This window comes from Schistocerca nitens, chromosome 1, assembly GCF_023898315.1.
Source record: "Schistocerca nitens isolate TAMUIC-IGC-003100 chromosome 1, iqSchNite1.1, whole genome shotgun sequence".
Classification (NCBI taxonomy): domain Eukaryota; kingdom Metazoa; phylum Arthropoda; class Insecta; order Orthoptera; family Acrididae; genus Schistocerca; species Schistocerca nitens.
This window is the reverse complement of record NC_064614.1, coordinates 748,222,762-748,240,446: the sequence shown is the minus strand read 5'-3', so window position 1 is coordinate 748,240,446 and position 17,685 is coordinate 748,222,762. Positions and strand designations below refer to the sequence as shown.

The following is a 17,685-nucleotide window of genomic DNA, read 5'->3' as shown; positions in this document are numbered from 1 at the left end:
TTTCTGATGTAGGTACGTGGCCAAAAGTACTTAATGCTAGAGATATAGATCGCATTATAATATGTGGACCCTCACAAGTATGTCTAAATAACTTTCCAAAAGATGAAAATGGGCGTCATTTCTCTTCAACTCATTACACAAGAAAACTATCAAACGAAGAAACTATCAGACGACGGTGGCTAGTTTATTCTGTATCAAACGACAGTGTCTTTTGCTTTTGTTGTCAACTGTTTGATTTAAAGTCAACTACTAATTTGACTACCACTGTGGGTTTCAGAAATTGGAAACATTTAAGTGAAGCTCTGAAACTGCATGAAAATAGTCCTAACCACAAAAAAGCATTTACTCAATGGACTGAAGCTGAAATCAGGTTTAAAGCTGGATTAACTATTGACAAGGAAGAACAAAAGCTAATTTCTAAAGAAAGTTTACGATGGAGCAATGTGCTTCAAAGATTGATGCACATTACTTTGTATTTGGCTGAAAATAATATGGCATTCAGAGGGTTATCAGATAAATTATTTACCCCAAATAATGGAAAATTCTTAGGTCTTGTACAGTTATTGGCAAAGTTTGATCCAATCATGGAAGAGCACGTCAGACTGGCATTGAATGGTGATTTGGCTGACCATTATTGCGGCAAAAATATACAAAATGAATTAATAGAACTCATGGCATCACACGTTATGTCTACAATCGTATCCCGCATAAAGGGTTCAAAGTATTATGCAATCATAGCTGACTGTACTCCAGATATAAGCCACAAAGAACAACTTTCGATAACTTTAAGATGCGCCGACATAACAGAGGATGGCGTAAGTGTAAAAGAACATTTCATCTCATTTCTGCAAATAGATGATACAACCGGTGAAGGCCTCACAGAAAGCATTTTAAAAACATTGAGTGATCTTGACCTTAACATTAATGACTGCAGAGGACAGGGCTACGATAACGGCGCGAACATGAAGGGGAAAAATAAAGGCGTCCAGAACAGAATTAAGAAGTTAAATCCACTAGCTTTTTTTGTGCCATGTGGATGCCATAGTTATAATTTGGTATTGTGTGATGCGGCAAAATCATCAGTAAAATCCGTGACACTGTTCAGAATGTTACAAAAAATGTTTAATCTATTTGCTGGATCGGTAAATAGATGGAAAATTTTGACCGACCATTTGAAGATATACACCCTGAAAAATGTAAGTGACACACGCTGGGAAGCTCGAATTGATAGCGTCAAAGCGGTTGGTTATCAATTATGCGAAATGCATGACGCTTTGGTTTCCTTGGCCGATGCTACTGAACAAAGCGATGCTGCGGTGTCACACGAAGCGACAACACTAGGTGGACAATTAAAAGACTTCAGCTTCATTGTTTCTCTCGTGACTTGGTATGATGTTCTGTTTCAAATTAACGTTGTGAGTAAAGCAAGTCAGTCACCCACAATCAACTTTGTCGAGTTTATGGGAATCCTTGACAAATGTTGCTCTTATTTGGAAACATATAGACAAACAGGTTTTGAACAAGCTATTGTAACAGCAACTGAACTGGCTTCGGATCTTGATACGCAGCCATTATTTAAACCACAAATGCGATTAAGATGTATTAAACACAGGCCGGGTGATCAAATAACTGACCCAAAAAAGAAGTTTAAAGTAGAGTTTTTCAATGCGCTGTTGGACACCGTGCACATATCCATGAAAGAAAGATTTGAACAGATGCAAGAATTTTCTGCGACGTGGAGTTTCTTGTTTGACATTAAAAAAAATCAAAATAAAGAAGAACTAATACAATGCTGTTCTAAATTACAAGAAAAGTTAACTGTCAACATGAAGTCAGATATTGATGGAAATTTGCTGTGCAACGAAATTTTAGGCCTGCAACACTATCTCGAAGACAGCCAGGCAACGCCTATTGAAGCCTTAAACTTCATAAAAAAGCATAATATTCAAGAGTTATATCCCAACATCTGGATAACGTTACGTATTTTGCTAACAATACCAGTGACTGTCGCAAGCGGCGAACGCAGTTTTTCCAAACTGAAGTTGATAAAAACGTACTTGCGGTCTACAATGTCTCAAACAAGACTAACCAGTTTGGCCTCACTGTCCATTGAAAATGAAGTTGCAGAAAACCTGGACTTTGCTAATCTGATCAGAGACTTTGCCGACAGAAAAGCGAGAAAAGTAAAATTTTAGTCGTTTATAATTGTTTTTCATTAGGCGTAATATGTTTTGTGTTCAGATGACTGACAGAAAATGTAGGTTTATGGCTTACAGTTATATTAAATTCAATAAAAATATGGTACCCAATTCAAAATTAGTGTTTTTTCGTTATACATATTACCTCCTATATATAAAAATCAATTGTTGTGTGTTAGTCTCACCAAAACAAAGAAATGGCTTGACCAATTTGAATAATTTTTGTTTTGTTTTGTTTGCTTTAGTACAGGGGTGCTTCAGAAAAGAAAAGAAATATCTGGGATATACGAGCCTGTTTCAACCACATTTTACGCATCTTTTCTGTGTTTGGAACACGCAAAAACAATTTTCTGGAGTTGTTGTAGATGTACAGTGCAGTACTACGCAATATTTTTAGACAATTTTCCAAAACGTGAATGCCCAAACAATATATCACTGCTATACTGACTGTTACGGCAGCGACAGCAGCATGCTGGACTGACGTCACAGGCTACACAAGACTCACATGGAGCGTCTTAGCGGGCTTTCAGATTATTTGGATTTCATTTCCATTTAAAAAAATAAAATACTCAAATTTACGATGGAAAAAACCATGTTACGATCATAAGATGACGCCATTAACCACTTAAGACGATTTCTAGAAAACAGTCAAATACCGTGTTGCAAAGCACTGCCAGGTTCGCTATTTATACAATAAAGGGCGCCAACTGGATGACTCGCCCGGGGCACCTGGATGGCTAAGGCCGGCCCTGATGATATCAATGAGCTTGTGGAAGATCACAGCTAAGAAATAACCACCAAAGAGCTTATTGAGTTGCAGTGTGTTTCATTGCAGGAACCTGTGGAAAAACGTTCTTCAGAGGAGAAGGAGGAGGCAGTAACAGCAAAGCAGCAATCTTCTGGTGCAGTAAGAGAAATGCTGAAAGCATGGGAATCAATTGCATCAAACATTGAAAATCACCACCCCAATAAAGCAGTGGCTGCACGTGGTACAACTTTATTTGACGATAATGCTGTGTTGAATTTTTGCCATGTGTTGAAGCATCAGCAGAAACAAATGACTATGGATAGCTTCTGGGAAAAAAAGAATTATTTATGTATCGGGAATAATAAATCACATAATACTGAAGGTATAATTTACTTTGAATAAATGGCATGAATAAGATAAAACTTTTAATACTTTTTCTGCAAAGAATGCATTATCATATTTTACATTAATTTATGTGAGATAAGTTGTTTTGCTTAACGAGTGTTTTGCAATACGAGTAAGATTCTGGAACAAATTATGTTCACTATGTGAGGTTCCACTGTGCCTTACATATGTATCTTTGCTATAGTTATCTATCACATTTCATTGTGATGTCCCATAGCACTCTGTTTGATCTTGTGCCCTCTGACCAGGAATCTTTTAGGAACTTCTTGTCCAATCTGTTAAATAATCCTCATCTTTTGTGTACTTTTATGTCATTTTGTGGTTGTAGAAGGCCCTGATTCTGAAAATTTGTAAGCTTGTGTTGTCTGTATGTCTGCTGTTCATCTGGTAAGCAGATTTTTTTCCATCTTTCTGTGTTTGTAAAAAATACTACCATTTTGTGCTAAGACATGTACCATTATTAATAACATTTTATCTTCATAATACAGGCTTCCTTAATGATGAGGAACAGTTACATGAATTAGACACCAAGTTCAACGAAATAGCACCATTGGTAATGCATTACAATTATACAATCAAACTAAATGACTTGCCCAAGGTAAACAAAATGATACGAAATTTCTATCTTGGTAGCAAAACTATTTCCAAAAACACAACCAAAGAAGTCACACAGGTGGGTATGTTAAACACCACAACATGTTAGTTTTAACTGTGTTTAAACATATTGTAAAATATAACTCTTTTTACTGCCCTTCTTATTGCATGGATATTTTCTGCATCTTATTTGTAAGAAAAACTCCTTCAGCTTTCTTTTACCTGTCTTCTGTTTTGCATCCCGTTTCCTTCATTCCTCATTCTACCCTACAATATACTTGTTTTCTACTTCTTGTCTATCATGCTTGTATTTAATTTTAATTTTCTGATTCTGGTTATTTCTTAAACATATCACACACTCTCAGAATACGAGCCATAACTACTGTTCTTTAATGCCTTTATTTTGACCCCTTCCAAACTTCATGTCTCTCTCTCTCTCTCTCTCTCTCTCTCTCTCTCTCTCTCTCTCTCTCTTAATATGAGATTCTGAGTGTTTTGTCTTTTGTACACGTCTTCTAACTTCCTTTCATCCTCTTATTTTTGTTATTAACTTCTGAAGAAATATTTGTTTCTGATTATTTAGCATTATCTTATTCTTTCTGTTGTGCAATAAATTAACTGAGTTCACAGTTTCAGTGCTTATTTAATACACTGAAATAAATGGAAAGCAGCCTCTCCCTCCTGCATCCCAATACTATGCACCTACCACCTCCCTCTCCCAGCTATCAGCCACCATTTACAGACCCTTCCTCCCACTCTCCACGTCCTTTCTCTCATTGCCTATTTTACCCAACACAATCCCTCACATCAGTGTAGGTGAAGTGCCGACACAGTTTAATTAGCCAGCAAAATGTAAGGTGGCATACATAGGTGCATGCACACGTTTGTGTGTGTGTGTGTGTGTGTGTGTGTGTGTGTGTGTGTGTGTGTGTTTGTGTGTGTGTGTATTCTATATCTCTGGAAAAGGATTTGTTTGAAAGCTGGCAAAGTTCGCAGTGTTGTTTGCAATCCCCTTTCGTGGGAATAGAGCTAGGGAAAAATGACTAGCTATATGTTTCCATACGAGTCCTGATTTCTCTAATCTTTTCTTCATGGTTCTTATGCAAGATGTGTGTTAGCATTGTAAGATCCTTCTGCAGTCTGTTACAAATGCTGGATCTCGAAATTTTCTCAATAGTGTTCTGCGAAAAGAATGATTTCTCCCCACCAGGTATCCCCATTTGAGTTCACAAATATTCATATGTTGGTCAGACCTACTGGTAACAAATCTAATGGATCACCTCTGAATTGTCTTGATGTCTTCCTTTAATTTGATATTGTTGGGATCACAGACATTCAAGTAATACTCAGGAATGAGTAGCTCAAGCGTTCTGCACATGGTTTCATTTTCCTGCTCTACAACTGACCATTTGTGCTCATTCCATTTCTTTCCACTTTGCCTCATTACACCTAAATATTTAACTGACATGATCGTGTCAAGCAGCACACCACCAACACTGTATTCAAGCATTACAAGATTTTTTTTTCTACATATCAGCACTAACTTACACTTTTCCACATTTAGGGCAAGCTGCCATTCACTGCACTAAATAGAAATTCTATCCTAGTCATCCCCTATCCTCCTAAAGTCACTCAGTGATGACACTTTCCCATGCACTATAACGTTGGCAACAAACAATAGCAGATAGCTGTTTCCATGCTCTATAGCATCATCAGCAGTGGCAGATAGCTGCCGACACTATACTTCAGATTGTTTATGCATGTAGAATACAAAAGAGAGACTACCACACTTCCATGGGATGCTTCTTATGACACCTTTGTCTCTGATGAACACCTGCTATCTGCCATCTAGGTCAGTGTACTAGGTTGCATTACTTAAAAAGTCTTCAAGCCATTCACATATCTGAGAACCTCTTCTATACACTTGAAATTCATTAACAGTCTGCACTGTGGCATTGAGCGAAAGACTTTCAGCAACCTTAAGGATGCAGAATCTGTGTGTTGCCCTTCATCTTTGGTCCACAAGGTATCATATGAGGAAAGGGCAAGCTGAGTTTTGCATGGGCAATGCCTTCTCAATCCTTGTTGATCTGTGGATAGAAGTTTTTCTCTCTCAAGGAAGTTGAGTTCATTCAAACTTAGAGTGTGCTCAGGAATTTTGCTGCAAACCAATGTTAAGGATACTGGTCAGTAATTTTTTGGATCTGTTCTTTTACCTTTCTTACTTTTGAGAGTCACCTAAACAGTTTTCAGTCACTTGAGACTTTCATTCGGTGAGAGATTCATGATAAATGCAAGTCAAGTCCAGGGACAATGAAGAATGGGATGAAATTTAGCGTAACTATGTGTGAAATGATGATCACAACCAGGAAGAAGGAGACACAACTGTAATAACAGTTGGTGGGGTACAACAGAGAAAGGTGGAGAGTTCCAAGTGCCTGGGAGATGTAACACTGGAGAATGAAAGAAACGGCAGAGAAATTAAGAAGCAGAAGGGACAGTCAGAAACATTCTGGAAGAATGTCACAAGCCAGATGTGGAACAAGGGTGTCCCTCAAAACAGTAAAAGGGTTATACATTGGGCATGCTATGTTCAGATCATGATATATGGGTAGGAGAACTGTCTAACTAAAAGGAGAGAGAGAAACAAAATATAAGCTAGTGAGATGAAATTTTTCATAAATAGTATTGGAGTGACAAGGATAGATTCGTTAAGAAATGGGACCATCAGGGAATTAGTGAAGGAGCAACTATTATGGGATAGGATAGAGGAGTCAAGGTTTAGATGGTATGGACATGCTAAGCAAGTGGAGGAGAAGATGATACTGAGGAAGATATGCGCGAGATGAAAGGGAAGGGGAAAAGACCAAGAGGATGACCAAGAGACAGGTGGCTGGAAGGAGTGAAGGGCTGTCTGTGAAAGAAAGGATAAGACTGGATCAAGTTGGAGGCAGAGAGATGCTGAGAAGACAGAAGACAATGGAGAGGTTTGTGATCCAAACAGACTTGTCCAGAGGCTGGAACTGTACAAGATGATGATGATGATTATGATGATGATGTGGTGATGGTTATTATCTTTGAATATAGGAACTGCCGTGAAATAGACAAAAACAAGGTCTAGTGCAACTGGAAGTAAGAGGTGTAGTGCAATACCTAAATTAGCTTTAGGTATATTTTCACAGAATTATTTCACATCTTATTCTGTAAATAAACAGATCTGAATGCTTTTTATAGTTACCTATAGTGACAGATAGCAGCCCAACTTTCAAAAAACCCAATACCAATTTCCAACAGAAATATGCATTGGTATCTTGTTGTGGTCTTCAGTCCAGCGACTGGTTTGATTCAGCTCTCCATGCCACTCTATCCTGTGCAAGCTTCTTCATCTCCGAGTAACTACTGCAACCTACATCCTTCTGGATCTGCTAAGTGCATTCATCTCTTGGTCTCCCTCTACGATTTTTACCCTCCACACTTCCCTCCAGTGCCAAATTGGTGATCCCTTGATGCCTCAGAATGTGTCCTACCAACCGATCTCCTCTTCTAGTCAAATTGTGCCACAAATTCCTTTTCTCCCCAGTTCTATTCAGTACCTCCTCCTTAGTTACATGATCTACTCATCTAATCTTTGGCATTATTCTGTAGCACCACATTTAGCACATTGGTATTGTATGGTGCACAAAATAAATAAAACAGATATTTTGCTCAGCATAAATATATAACTGACAACATTTATATCAAATTGTACTTTAAGTATGTGTGCTTATACGTCAGCAGTAGCAATGCATGGTGGATGTTATTTGTGTAACAAATTATTTATAATACGTGATGCAGCAGATGTTTGATTATACCTGGTACTTATTTCCTGTTTTATGTACATCTACTCCAGATATCCATTTGTGTCAGAATTTGATGAACTCTAGTAACACCATGCAATTTTTCAAAACTGGGAAAGAAGAGAGTTGAAGCATTTGGCATGTGATGTTGAAAATTAGGTGGACTGATAAGATAAGAAATGAGGATGTTCTCTGCAGAATTGGTGAGAAGAGGAAAAAATTGGAAAAATGAAAAAAAAAATGGTTCAAATGGCTCTGAGCACTATGGGACTCAACTGCTGTGGTCATCAGTCCCCTATAACTTAGAACTACTTAAACCTAACTAACCTAAGGACATCACACACATCCATGCCCGAGGCAGGATTCGAACCTGCGACCATAGCAGTCGCACGGTTCCTGACTGTGCGCCTAGAACCGCGAGACCACCGCGGCCGGCTGGAAAAATGAAGGGGCAGGTATTAGGTCACATGTTGAATCACTGAGGAATAACTTCCATTGTACATGAGGGATCTATAGAGGGTAAAAACTGTAGGGGAAGATGGAGATTGTAATATACCCAAAAAATAAATGAGAGGAATTGTGACAAAATGTTGGCACAGGAGAAGAATTTGTGGCAGGCCACATCAAACAAGACAGTAGATTGATGATTACACGTAGAAATTTATCCATTTTAGGAAATATGCCTATTTTGTTATATATTCACTTCCAAATATTATATTCCTGAATAATTGTAGAAATGCTATTATCTGGATTATAAATTTAACATACCAAGTCCAAATTTTCTGTCTACCTATTCCTGAGTACAAAATGGAGTAGTGGACTGACTCAGCTATCTACATATGTACTCAACAAATCACTGTGAAGTGCATGACAAAGGCTATTTACTATTGTACCACACATATTTCCTTCCCATTCCATTAGTGTGTGGATTGTGAAGAAATGACTGTTTAAATACCTCTAGGTAGTCTGTCATTAGTCTAATATTGTCTTTGCAGCCTGTAAGTGAGTGATAGATAGTGGTTGCAGTATACTCCTATAATCAGGCTCTAGACGTTACGTAAGTAGACTTTCATGTGGTGATAGTTCTCAATCTTGAAGAGTTTGTCAAATAAAATTTTACAGAATTTCTGTACTCTGTCCTGAGAGTCAGATAAACCTGTGAACTTTCAGGCTGCCCTTCTTTGAATATGTTCAATATCCCCCTTAGTTCTTTTTGGTATGTGTCCCACACTTAGCAATATTCTAAGATGAGACACACAAGTGCTTTGTAAATAGTGTGCTTTATATGTCGACCACATTTTCCCAGTATGACCTGAAGTCTGCCATTTACTTTACCTACAAATGGACCTATGGGATCATCCCATTTCATATCCCCCCTCCCCATGGACCTTACTGTTGGTGAGGTGGCTTGCATGCCTCTGTGATTCAGATAGCCGTACCAAAGGTTCAACCATAATGGAGGGGTATCTGTTGAGAGGCCAGACAAATGTATGGTTCCTGAAGAGGGGCAGCAGACTTTTCAGTAGATGCAGGAGCAACAATTGGGATGATTGATTGATCTGGCCTTGTAACATAAATCAAAATGGTGTTGCTGTGCTGGTACTGTGAACGGCTGAAAGCAAGGGAAAACTACAGCCATAATTTCTCCCAAGGCTATGCGGCTCTACTTTATGGTTAAATGATGATGGCATCCAATCTGGTAAAGTATTTTGGAGGTAAAATAGTGCCCTCACTTGGATCTTTGGTTCAGGACTACTCAGAAAGATGTTGTCAGGAGAAACAAAACTGGCCTTCTAAGGATCAGAGTGTGGAATGTTAGATCCCTTAATCGGGCAGATAGGTTAGAAAATTTAAAAAGGGAAATGAATAGGCTGAAAGTAGGTATAGTGGGAATTAGTGAAGTTTGGTGGCAAGAGGAGCAGGACTTCCGGCCAAGTGAATACAGGGTTGTAAATACAAAATCAAATAGGGGTAATGCAGGAGTAGGTGTGAACAGCATAGTGAATGCATTATTGTAGCCAAGATAAACATGAAGCCCATGCCCATAACAGCAGTACATGTTTATATGCCAAATAGCTCCACAGATGATGAAGAAACTGAAGAAATGCAGGATGAGGTAAAAGAAATTATTTAGATGGTTAAAGGAGGTGAAAATTTAATTGTGATGGGGGACTGAAATTTGATAGTAGGAAAAGAAAGAGAAGGAAAAATAGTAGGTGAATGTGGGTTGGGGGAAAGGAATGAAAGAGAAAACTGCCTGCTAGAATTTTGCACAGAGCATAATTTAATCATCACTAACACTTGGGTTAAGAATCATAAAAGAAAGTTGTTTACATGGAAGAGACCTGGAGACACTGGAAGGTTCAGATTGATTACATAATGGTAAGACAGAGATTTAGACACCAAATTTTAAATTTCAAGACATTTCCAGGGCAGATGTGGGCTCTGACCATAATCTATTGGCTATGAACTGTAGATTAAAATTGAAAAAAATTGAAAAAATAGGAAATTAAGGAGATGGGATGTGGGTAAGTTGAAAGAACGAGAGATTGCTGACAGTTTCAGAGGTAACATTAGGCAATGGTTGACTAGAACAGGAGAAAGGAATACAGTGGAAGATGAATGGGTAGCTTTAAGAGATGAAACAGTATAAGGCAGCAGAGCACCAAATAGGTTAAAAGACAAGGTGTAGTGAAAAGAAACGTTTAAAAAATCAGATGACAGAAAGGGCAAGATGGTTAAGCAGGAATGGCTAGAGGACAAATGTAAGGATTTAGAAGCATATTTCACTAGGGGAAAGATAGATACCATCTAAAGGAAAATTAGAGAGGCCTTTGAGGAAAAGAGAAGCAGCTATATGATTATCAAGACCTCAGATGGAAAACCAGTTCTAAGCAAACAAGGGAAAGCTAAAAGGTGGAAGGAATATATAGAGGGTCTATACAAGGGATATGAACTTGATGGCAATAATATATAAATGGAATAGGATGCAGACGAAGATGAGGTGGGGGATTTGATATTGTGTGGAGAATTTGACAGAGCTCTGGAAGATCTAAGTCAAAACAAGGCCCCTGGAGTAGACGGTATTTCATCAGAATTACTGATAGCCTTGGGAGAGCCAGTCATGACCAGATTCTCTTGTCTGGTGTGCAAGATGTTTGAGACAGGTGAAATGCCCTCATACTTCAAGAATAATGTAATAATCCCAATTTCAAAGAAAGCAGTTGCTGGCAGGTGTGTAAATTACCTAACTATCAGTGTAATTCCTTAATGCCAAGTGTCAGAAATTCTCATGATACCAATGCTGTGCTAGTAATTGGAAGGTTAATTGTTTTTGAGTGACAGTGCTGGTAAGTGCTGATTCTGTGTGAAGCTACTAATGCTTCTGACAAGTTCTGCATCCTCCTCTGTGTTTTGAGTACCTCTAAAAGTGCCACAAGTTTTGATTTTTATCTTTCATCTAGAAATTTATTCAGTTATTAAGGGGTTAACAAATCATAGTTGCAAAATACTAACATGAATTCTTTACAGAAGAATGGAAAAACTGGGAGAAGCCAACCTCAGGGAAGAGCAGTTTGGATTCCGGAGAAATGTAGTAACACACAAGGTAATACAGGCCATATGACATATCTTAGAAGACTGGTTAGGGGAAGGCAAATCTACGTTTATAGCATTTGTAGATAGAGGAAGCTTTTGATAATGTTAAAAGGAAAAATCTTTTTGAAATTCTGAAGATAGCAGAATTAAAATACAGGGAGCAAAAGGCCATGTACAACTTGTACAGAAACCTGATGGTGGTTATGAGCTGAGGGGCATGAAAGGGGAGCAGTGATTGAGAAGGGAATGAGACAGGGCTGTACCCTACCCCTGATGTTATTCAATCAGTACATTAACCAAACAGTAAAGGACACCAAAGAAAAATTTGAAGATGTTGGAGTTGGTGGTTGTGTGTATGTGAGATGTGCTTGCTTGTGTGTGTGAATGGCGTGTGTTTCTCTTTTACTGATAAAGGCTGTGGCTGAAAGCTTTATATGTCTTTTAATCATGTCTGTCTGCAACTTGATGTGTCTTCTTTATGGTAAGTAGCAATCTTGTCTTTTTCCTACATTGTTAATGCTGAAGATCAGTTGGGTAGATCACGTAGCTAATGTGGGGGTACTGAATAGAAATGGGGAGACAAGAAATGCGTGGCACAACTTGACCAAAGAAGGGATCAGTTGATAAGACAGATTCTGAGACATCAAGGGATCACCACACAGTATTGGAGGAAAGTGTGGCAGGAAAAATCATAGAGGGAGACCAAGAGTAAGCAGAAGGATGTAGGTTGCAGTAGTTATTCTGGAATGAAGAGGCTCATGCAGCATAGAGTTAATGTGAAGGTCTGCATCAGACCAATTTTCAGATTGAAGACCACAACAACAAATTGTTATAATCACAACTTTCTTGGAGCATGCCTGAAGCTTCAAGTTCTATTAATGTCTCTCTATCCAAGATAACATGTGACATCCTCCCCATCAAAAAGTCCCCTATTCAATCACAAATTTCATTTGATCATCATATGACTGAAGTTTTAATAGTAAACAGTGTTGTACTGCTGAGTCAAATGATTTTTTACTGAATTATGTGTGTCACTGTATACCCTCAAGAGCTTTCTTGTTGAGTTTGGTACATTCTTTGTAAAATAAAGACAGCAGATGAATAATGCATTAATTAAAACTCACAATTCAATAACATGCACATTTCATGAAAGGTAAGAGAAGGTACTTTGGCACTGGATCACTGACTAAATAGAAATTAGTAATTTCATTATTATCTTTCAACAGAATTTATGTATGTATGAAAAAATTATGTAAGTGTGGTTTTTATTTTCTAATTTTTCATACATAAATTTTGTTAAATTCTGTGCAATATTCTGAGTGTTCAAGTGTTAGTTATGTGTGGCATTGATTGTTAAATTAGTATTATCTTTATAATACTGACTTATTCTGCTTAATTTATTCAGATGATTGGTGATCGCCTGTTCCAAGTACCAGCTGCAAGAGCTGTAGAGCTGCAGGCTCGCAAAAATAAATCTCCAGTGTATCTCTATAAATTCAACTATAGGGGAACTTACAGCTTGTCAGACAGGCTGTCACATACATATATTAATTTTGGTGAGTCAAGCAGACCAGTTTATTATGCAGTCTATAGTTTAATTAGTTACTCTTCCACTTTAAAAGGAAAAGGAAAGCATTATGTAAACTGATTCATAAGTACGACCGCGTTTTTTACACAAGAAAACACAACTTTTTACTTCACTTGACCTAATTTTTTTGTTTCAAGGCATATTTTCTACTCTGACTGCTCCAAAGGTGTAATGTATGCCCTCTGGTGTATTTGGAAGTAAAGACTCTATAACCACCAAAGAAACTGAGTGATTGGTGAGAATACACCAAGATCTCACACTACAAAAAAAAAAAAAAAAAAAAAAAAAAAAAAAAAAAAAAAAAAAAACAGTTAAATAATAATAATAATAATAACAGTTATGATGATTTTGTGTGGTTCAGTCATCAAGTGCAAGTCTTTCAATTGCAAGCCACGTCTGAGACTTGCATGTCCCTAATCTACCCCATTTCCCCACATGGGGAAAGGGGAAATACAGTTTAATGTGGAATGCAAACCACGTGTCAGTCCTTGTGACTGTTCACATCATTTTTGAGGTGAAATATAGATTAAAGGTAGGGTGAACATTTCTGTGATCCAGCTGGGATTTGATCCAACAATTAAATGACAATATGAGGCAGTGGCAGCCTGATACCTAACTTTTATTACATATTAAGCATATTATTTCTCACTACAACAAATTGATATTTCAGTACTGTTTACTATACAACAGGAAAAGTCCCAGTGAATAAAATTTTTCTAGTTTTGTGACTGCGTCGTCAATATGTAACACTTACCGATGCTTCGGTCACTTGCAACAATGACTGAAACATTTGTAGTTTTACATTTTGACAATGTGCTCGCAAACCCAGGAAAATTGTGTTGACTGTGACAGTGGCCACAGAAGCCTACGTTTATATTTAACAGGAAAAGTTGTTTCAAAATTTTTTATTGTATTCAAGGATCAAGTTTTAGGTAAAAATTAAATAACTAAGTGCTACAGCGTGGGTACAGGAACAGGAGAGATAACAACCAGATCTTTCTTTCACAATTCTGACTGTTTCCAGAAATGAAGAGGAAGCAAAATCCTTTGGTTTTTTGATAGGTCTTGTGGTTGGCACAGCTGATGATATAATTTCTAATGTTTCAAGTCCTGAAAATATCTATCTTGTGTGGTTATTTCAACATTTACAGGGTATTTATGGTTTGCTTCTAAACAATGTTGCATCAGGATAGAGTCTGTTCTTTCCAGTTACGAGCATATGTGATGTTCTTTCTGTCTGGTGCAAATAGGCAACTGTATTTTTCTTATGTAAAAGAAGCCATATTCCTGGAAAGTGATCTTATACACTGCACTTTTATTAATGAAGAATTTAATGCAGTAGAATAGACTCTTGCCTACTGTCTTCTTGGTGTACTAGGACACTTACTAGCTTCTTACTTTCCCAAAAGTAGGCTATTCTGGTGGACAAACACATATTTTCTTATCTGGAATTGGAATACTATTTTTGGGCACTTTAGTGTCTTAGATTGTTTTATTTTTCTTCCACCAGATCATGGTGTCATTCAGTGGTGACTTGTAACCATTGTTAAAGAGCTAAAGATGTGTGTTCAATAACAAGCACTTCCTAAGGGTTTATATTAGAACAAAAACTTGCACAAGAGTACTTTAGCAAGTCACTTTGCCAAGTTAATTTCTGGAACTTATTGAAGTACTTGCAGAAATGTTTCCACTACAGTCATGTCATGAGATGGGCAGGTGGAAGTTTACAGTATCGTGGCTAAAAACAGAGCAGTGGCCACTATTGTTGCATTGTTATAGTTATTATTGAAGAAAAATCATTATGAGAAATAAAGTTAAGAAAACAAGAAGTGTGTGTGTGTGTGAAGAAATGGTTGTAAAGGCATACATACTTAAGTTATCAAGAAACATTATTGAATGAACTACGCTAAGGTGACAAAAGTCTTGGGTAGCGATACGCTCATTTACAGACGGTGGCAGTATCACGTACACAAGGTATAAATGGGCAGAGCAGTGCAGTGGTGGAGCTGTCGTTTCTACTTAGGTGATTCATGTGGAAAGGTTTCTGGTGTGATTATGGGCGCACGACTGGAATTAACAGTCTTTGACTGTAGAATGGTAGTTGCAGCTAGATGCATGGTAAATTCCATTTCAGGAATCATTAGGGATTTTATTTTCATTTATTTAGTCTTATAATCACAGCCTATTAACTGAAAAGCTGAGATAGGCCATACAAATCACAAATCCTTTGCTAGTAATAAATTTATATATTATCTATTTATTTCTAATACTAATTTTTTTTTAATACTACAATACAAGTTTTAACCAGTTACCCTACTACTAACACTACTATAAGCCTTATAGAATCTGTTTTCTTTTTGTTTGTTTATTTTGGTACATTTAACTTGAAGATGATTGTTTCCACTACTGGATCTGACCTCATATGACCCCTGTCAGCAGCCGTTGTTTGCAGGATTCCTTTGGCATTGGGCATCACATCAGCAGCATTTCCATTTTAGTGAGCAATACCACCCATCATTGTTAAGTCTTAACCGTCCACATTTCCATGATCACTTGCACCAACACAATGTAGATTCTTGGGAGACTTTCATTTGGTGGTTGCTGACTGTCTGCAGAATATGTTGTCTGGCCTGGATGGCAGCATGCTAACTTATGGTTGAATGCCTCATTTTCCTTGGCCTTACTGGATACTGCAGCTGCAGTATCATCCAAGATGCACCATGTCAACTCACTCCTTAATGCTGTTTTGGGAATACCTGATGTCCATTACATGCTTCATCTTCATAGAATGCCCACATTGTCACATGCACAGCTATCATAAATGTGTCTTCTGATTTTGTAGTGATATGTAGCCTACAGGCCATGGCCAGTGAGGTAATGTATCAGTTTACTCAACAGGCTAAGAAATCTCTCTCTTAATGTCTCGCTGATGTTAGGAAGAAATTTATATGTTCTCCTGCCTTTGTCTGAGGGGTCTCATCCATTTTGCCACAGTTATTACCTTTTTTGAATTGGCCTCAGTTCTATGCATCTTCCTTATTTCCATTTGATTGCCTTTTTTAATCAGTAAAAGGCTTCCCTTTTTCTAATTTCCAAGCCCAGTGGGCATATTCCTAGAATTACTAACAAAGCATTACTTGGGGGTAGTGTGATACTTGCCTGTTAATCTTAGTAACACTCCTACTTGAACTCTTCTTAATAACGAGGCTGACTTCACGAGCTGCAATCTATGAGCCCAAGATGCTCACACCATATCTTGTGGCCAATGCTAATATAGATTGGTGGTATAATCTAACTATTTTCAAGAGAAGCTGAAATTGCCTATTTGCAATGGTTATAATTTTATGCATTATGTTCTTACCTTTTCTGCCTGCTTCCTCTGTATGTGAAGTTATGAAGTTCATCCAAAAATACCCATAGATATCTTGTTACTGCACTTCCCCTAATCTTTACATCATGTAATTTTGTCGAAGTGGAGGTATTGCTGGTGGTTTGTAGGTTTGATATGGATGGAGGTACTGGTGTAGCCATCTCTGAGGTGGAGGTCAACATCTAGGAAGGTGGCTTGTTGGGCTGAGTAGGACCAGGTGAAGCAAATGGGGGAGAAGTTGTTGAGGTTCTGGAGGAATGTGAATAAGGTGTCCTAACCTTCAATCCAGATAACAAAGATGTCATCAATGAATCTGAACCAGGGGAAGGTTTTAGGATTCTGGGTTTTTAGGAAGGATTCCTCTAGACAGCCCATGAATAGGTTAGCATAGGATGGTGCCATGCAGGTGCCCATAGCTCTACCGCAGATTTATTTGTAGGTAATGCCTTCAAAGGAGAAGTAATTGTGGGTGAGGATATAGTTGGTCATGGAGACTAGGAAGGAGGCTGTTGGTTTGGAATCCATGGGGCATCTGGTAGTGTTCAATAGCAGTAAGACCATGGGCATTAGGAATGTTAGTGTACAGGGAGGTGGCATCAATAGTGGCGAGCAGGGCACCGTGTGGTAAAGGGAAAGGAACTGTGGAGAGTCAGTCGAGGAAGTGGTTGGTACCTTTTATATAGGAGGATAGGTTCCGGGTAATAGGTTGAAGGTGTTGGTCTACAAGAGCAGAGATTCTCTCAGTAGGGACACAGTAACCGTCCACAATGGGGCGTCCTGGGTGGTTGGGTTTATGGACTTTAGGAAGCATGTAGATGGTGGGAGTGCGGGGAGTGGTAGGGGCTGTCCAGAAGCACAGTGTGGGAAACGATGTCAAACGTGGGACTGAATGTGTGAATGTTCACTGTTCATAGTCACTCCACTCAAAATGGTGTGCGGATAAGGTGAATATCATAGCACAAAACACTGAGGCGTAGCAGTGGGATGGAGGTGGAGGTCAGGCACAGATAACAAGTTATTGATCCTGTTGCAGGCTAAGGTATCGAAGTAGCAAGGCATGTGCTGATGCTGAACCGAGGCATTTGCAGGCGTGGTCAGATGCTGAGGACGTAGACCTGTGAACGAAGCAGTTCCGGCCACGTGGCAGGTATCCGCGTGGTACTGCACGGATTGTAGCGTGGCAAATCATTGTCCTGGCGGTGGTAGGTTGTCCATCGAAGCATTTGCAGAAATCGGCATTGATTCTGCACTGCACGGAGATCTGTAAGAGATAACTGCACAGTCGATGAGGGAGGGCACATGTGGCAGGAACAAAGGCGTTTGATAGCCAGAGTTATGCGCACTCCTAA

General features: G+C 38.5%; 1 protein-coding gene across 1 annotated transcript in view; it reads left to right on the top strand.

Annotated features, from left to right (window-relative positions):
• LOC126198430 (venom carboxylesterase-6-like) overlaps positions 1–17,685 on the top strand; it is a 79,833-nt gene that overhangs the window by 29,023 nt on the left and 33,125 nt on the right. Inside the window, exons 3-4 of the mRNA XM_049934781.1 lie at positions 3,840–4,024; positions 12,784–12,934. Of these exons, the coding sequence (XP_049790738.1) occupies positions 3,840–4,024; positions 12,784–12,934 (336 nt within the window). The remainder of the gene's footprint in view (positions 1–3,839; positions 4,025–12,783; positions 12,935–17,685) is intronic.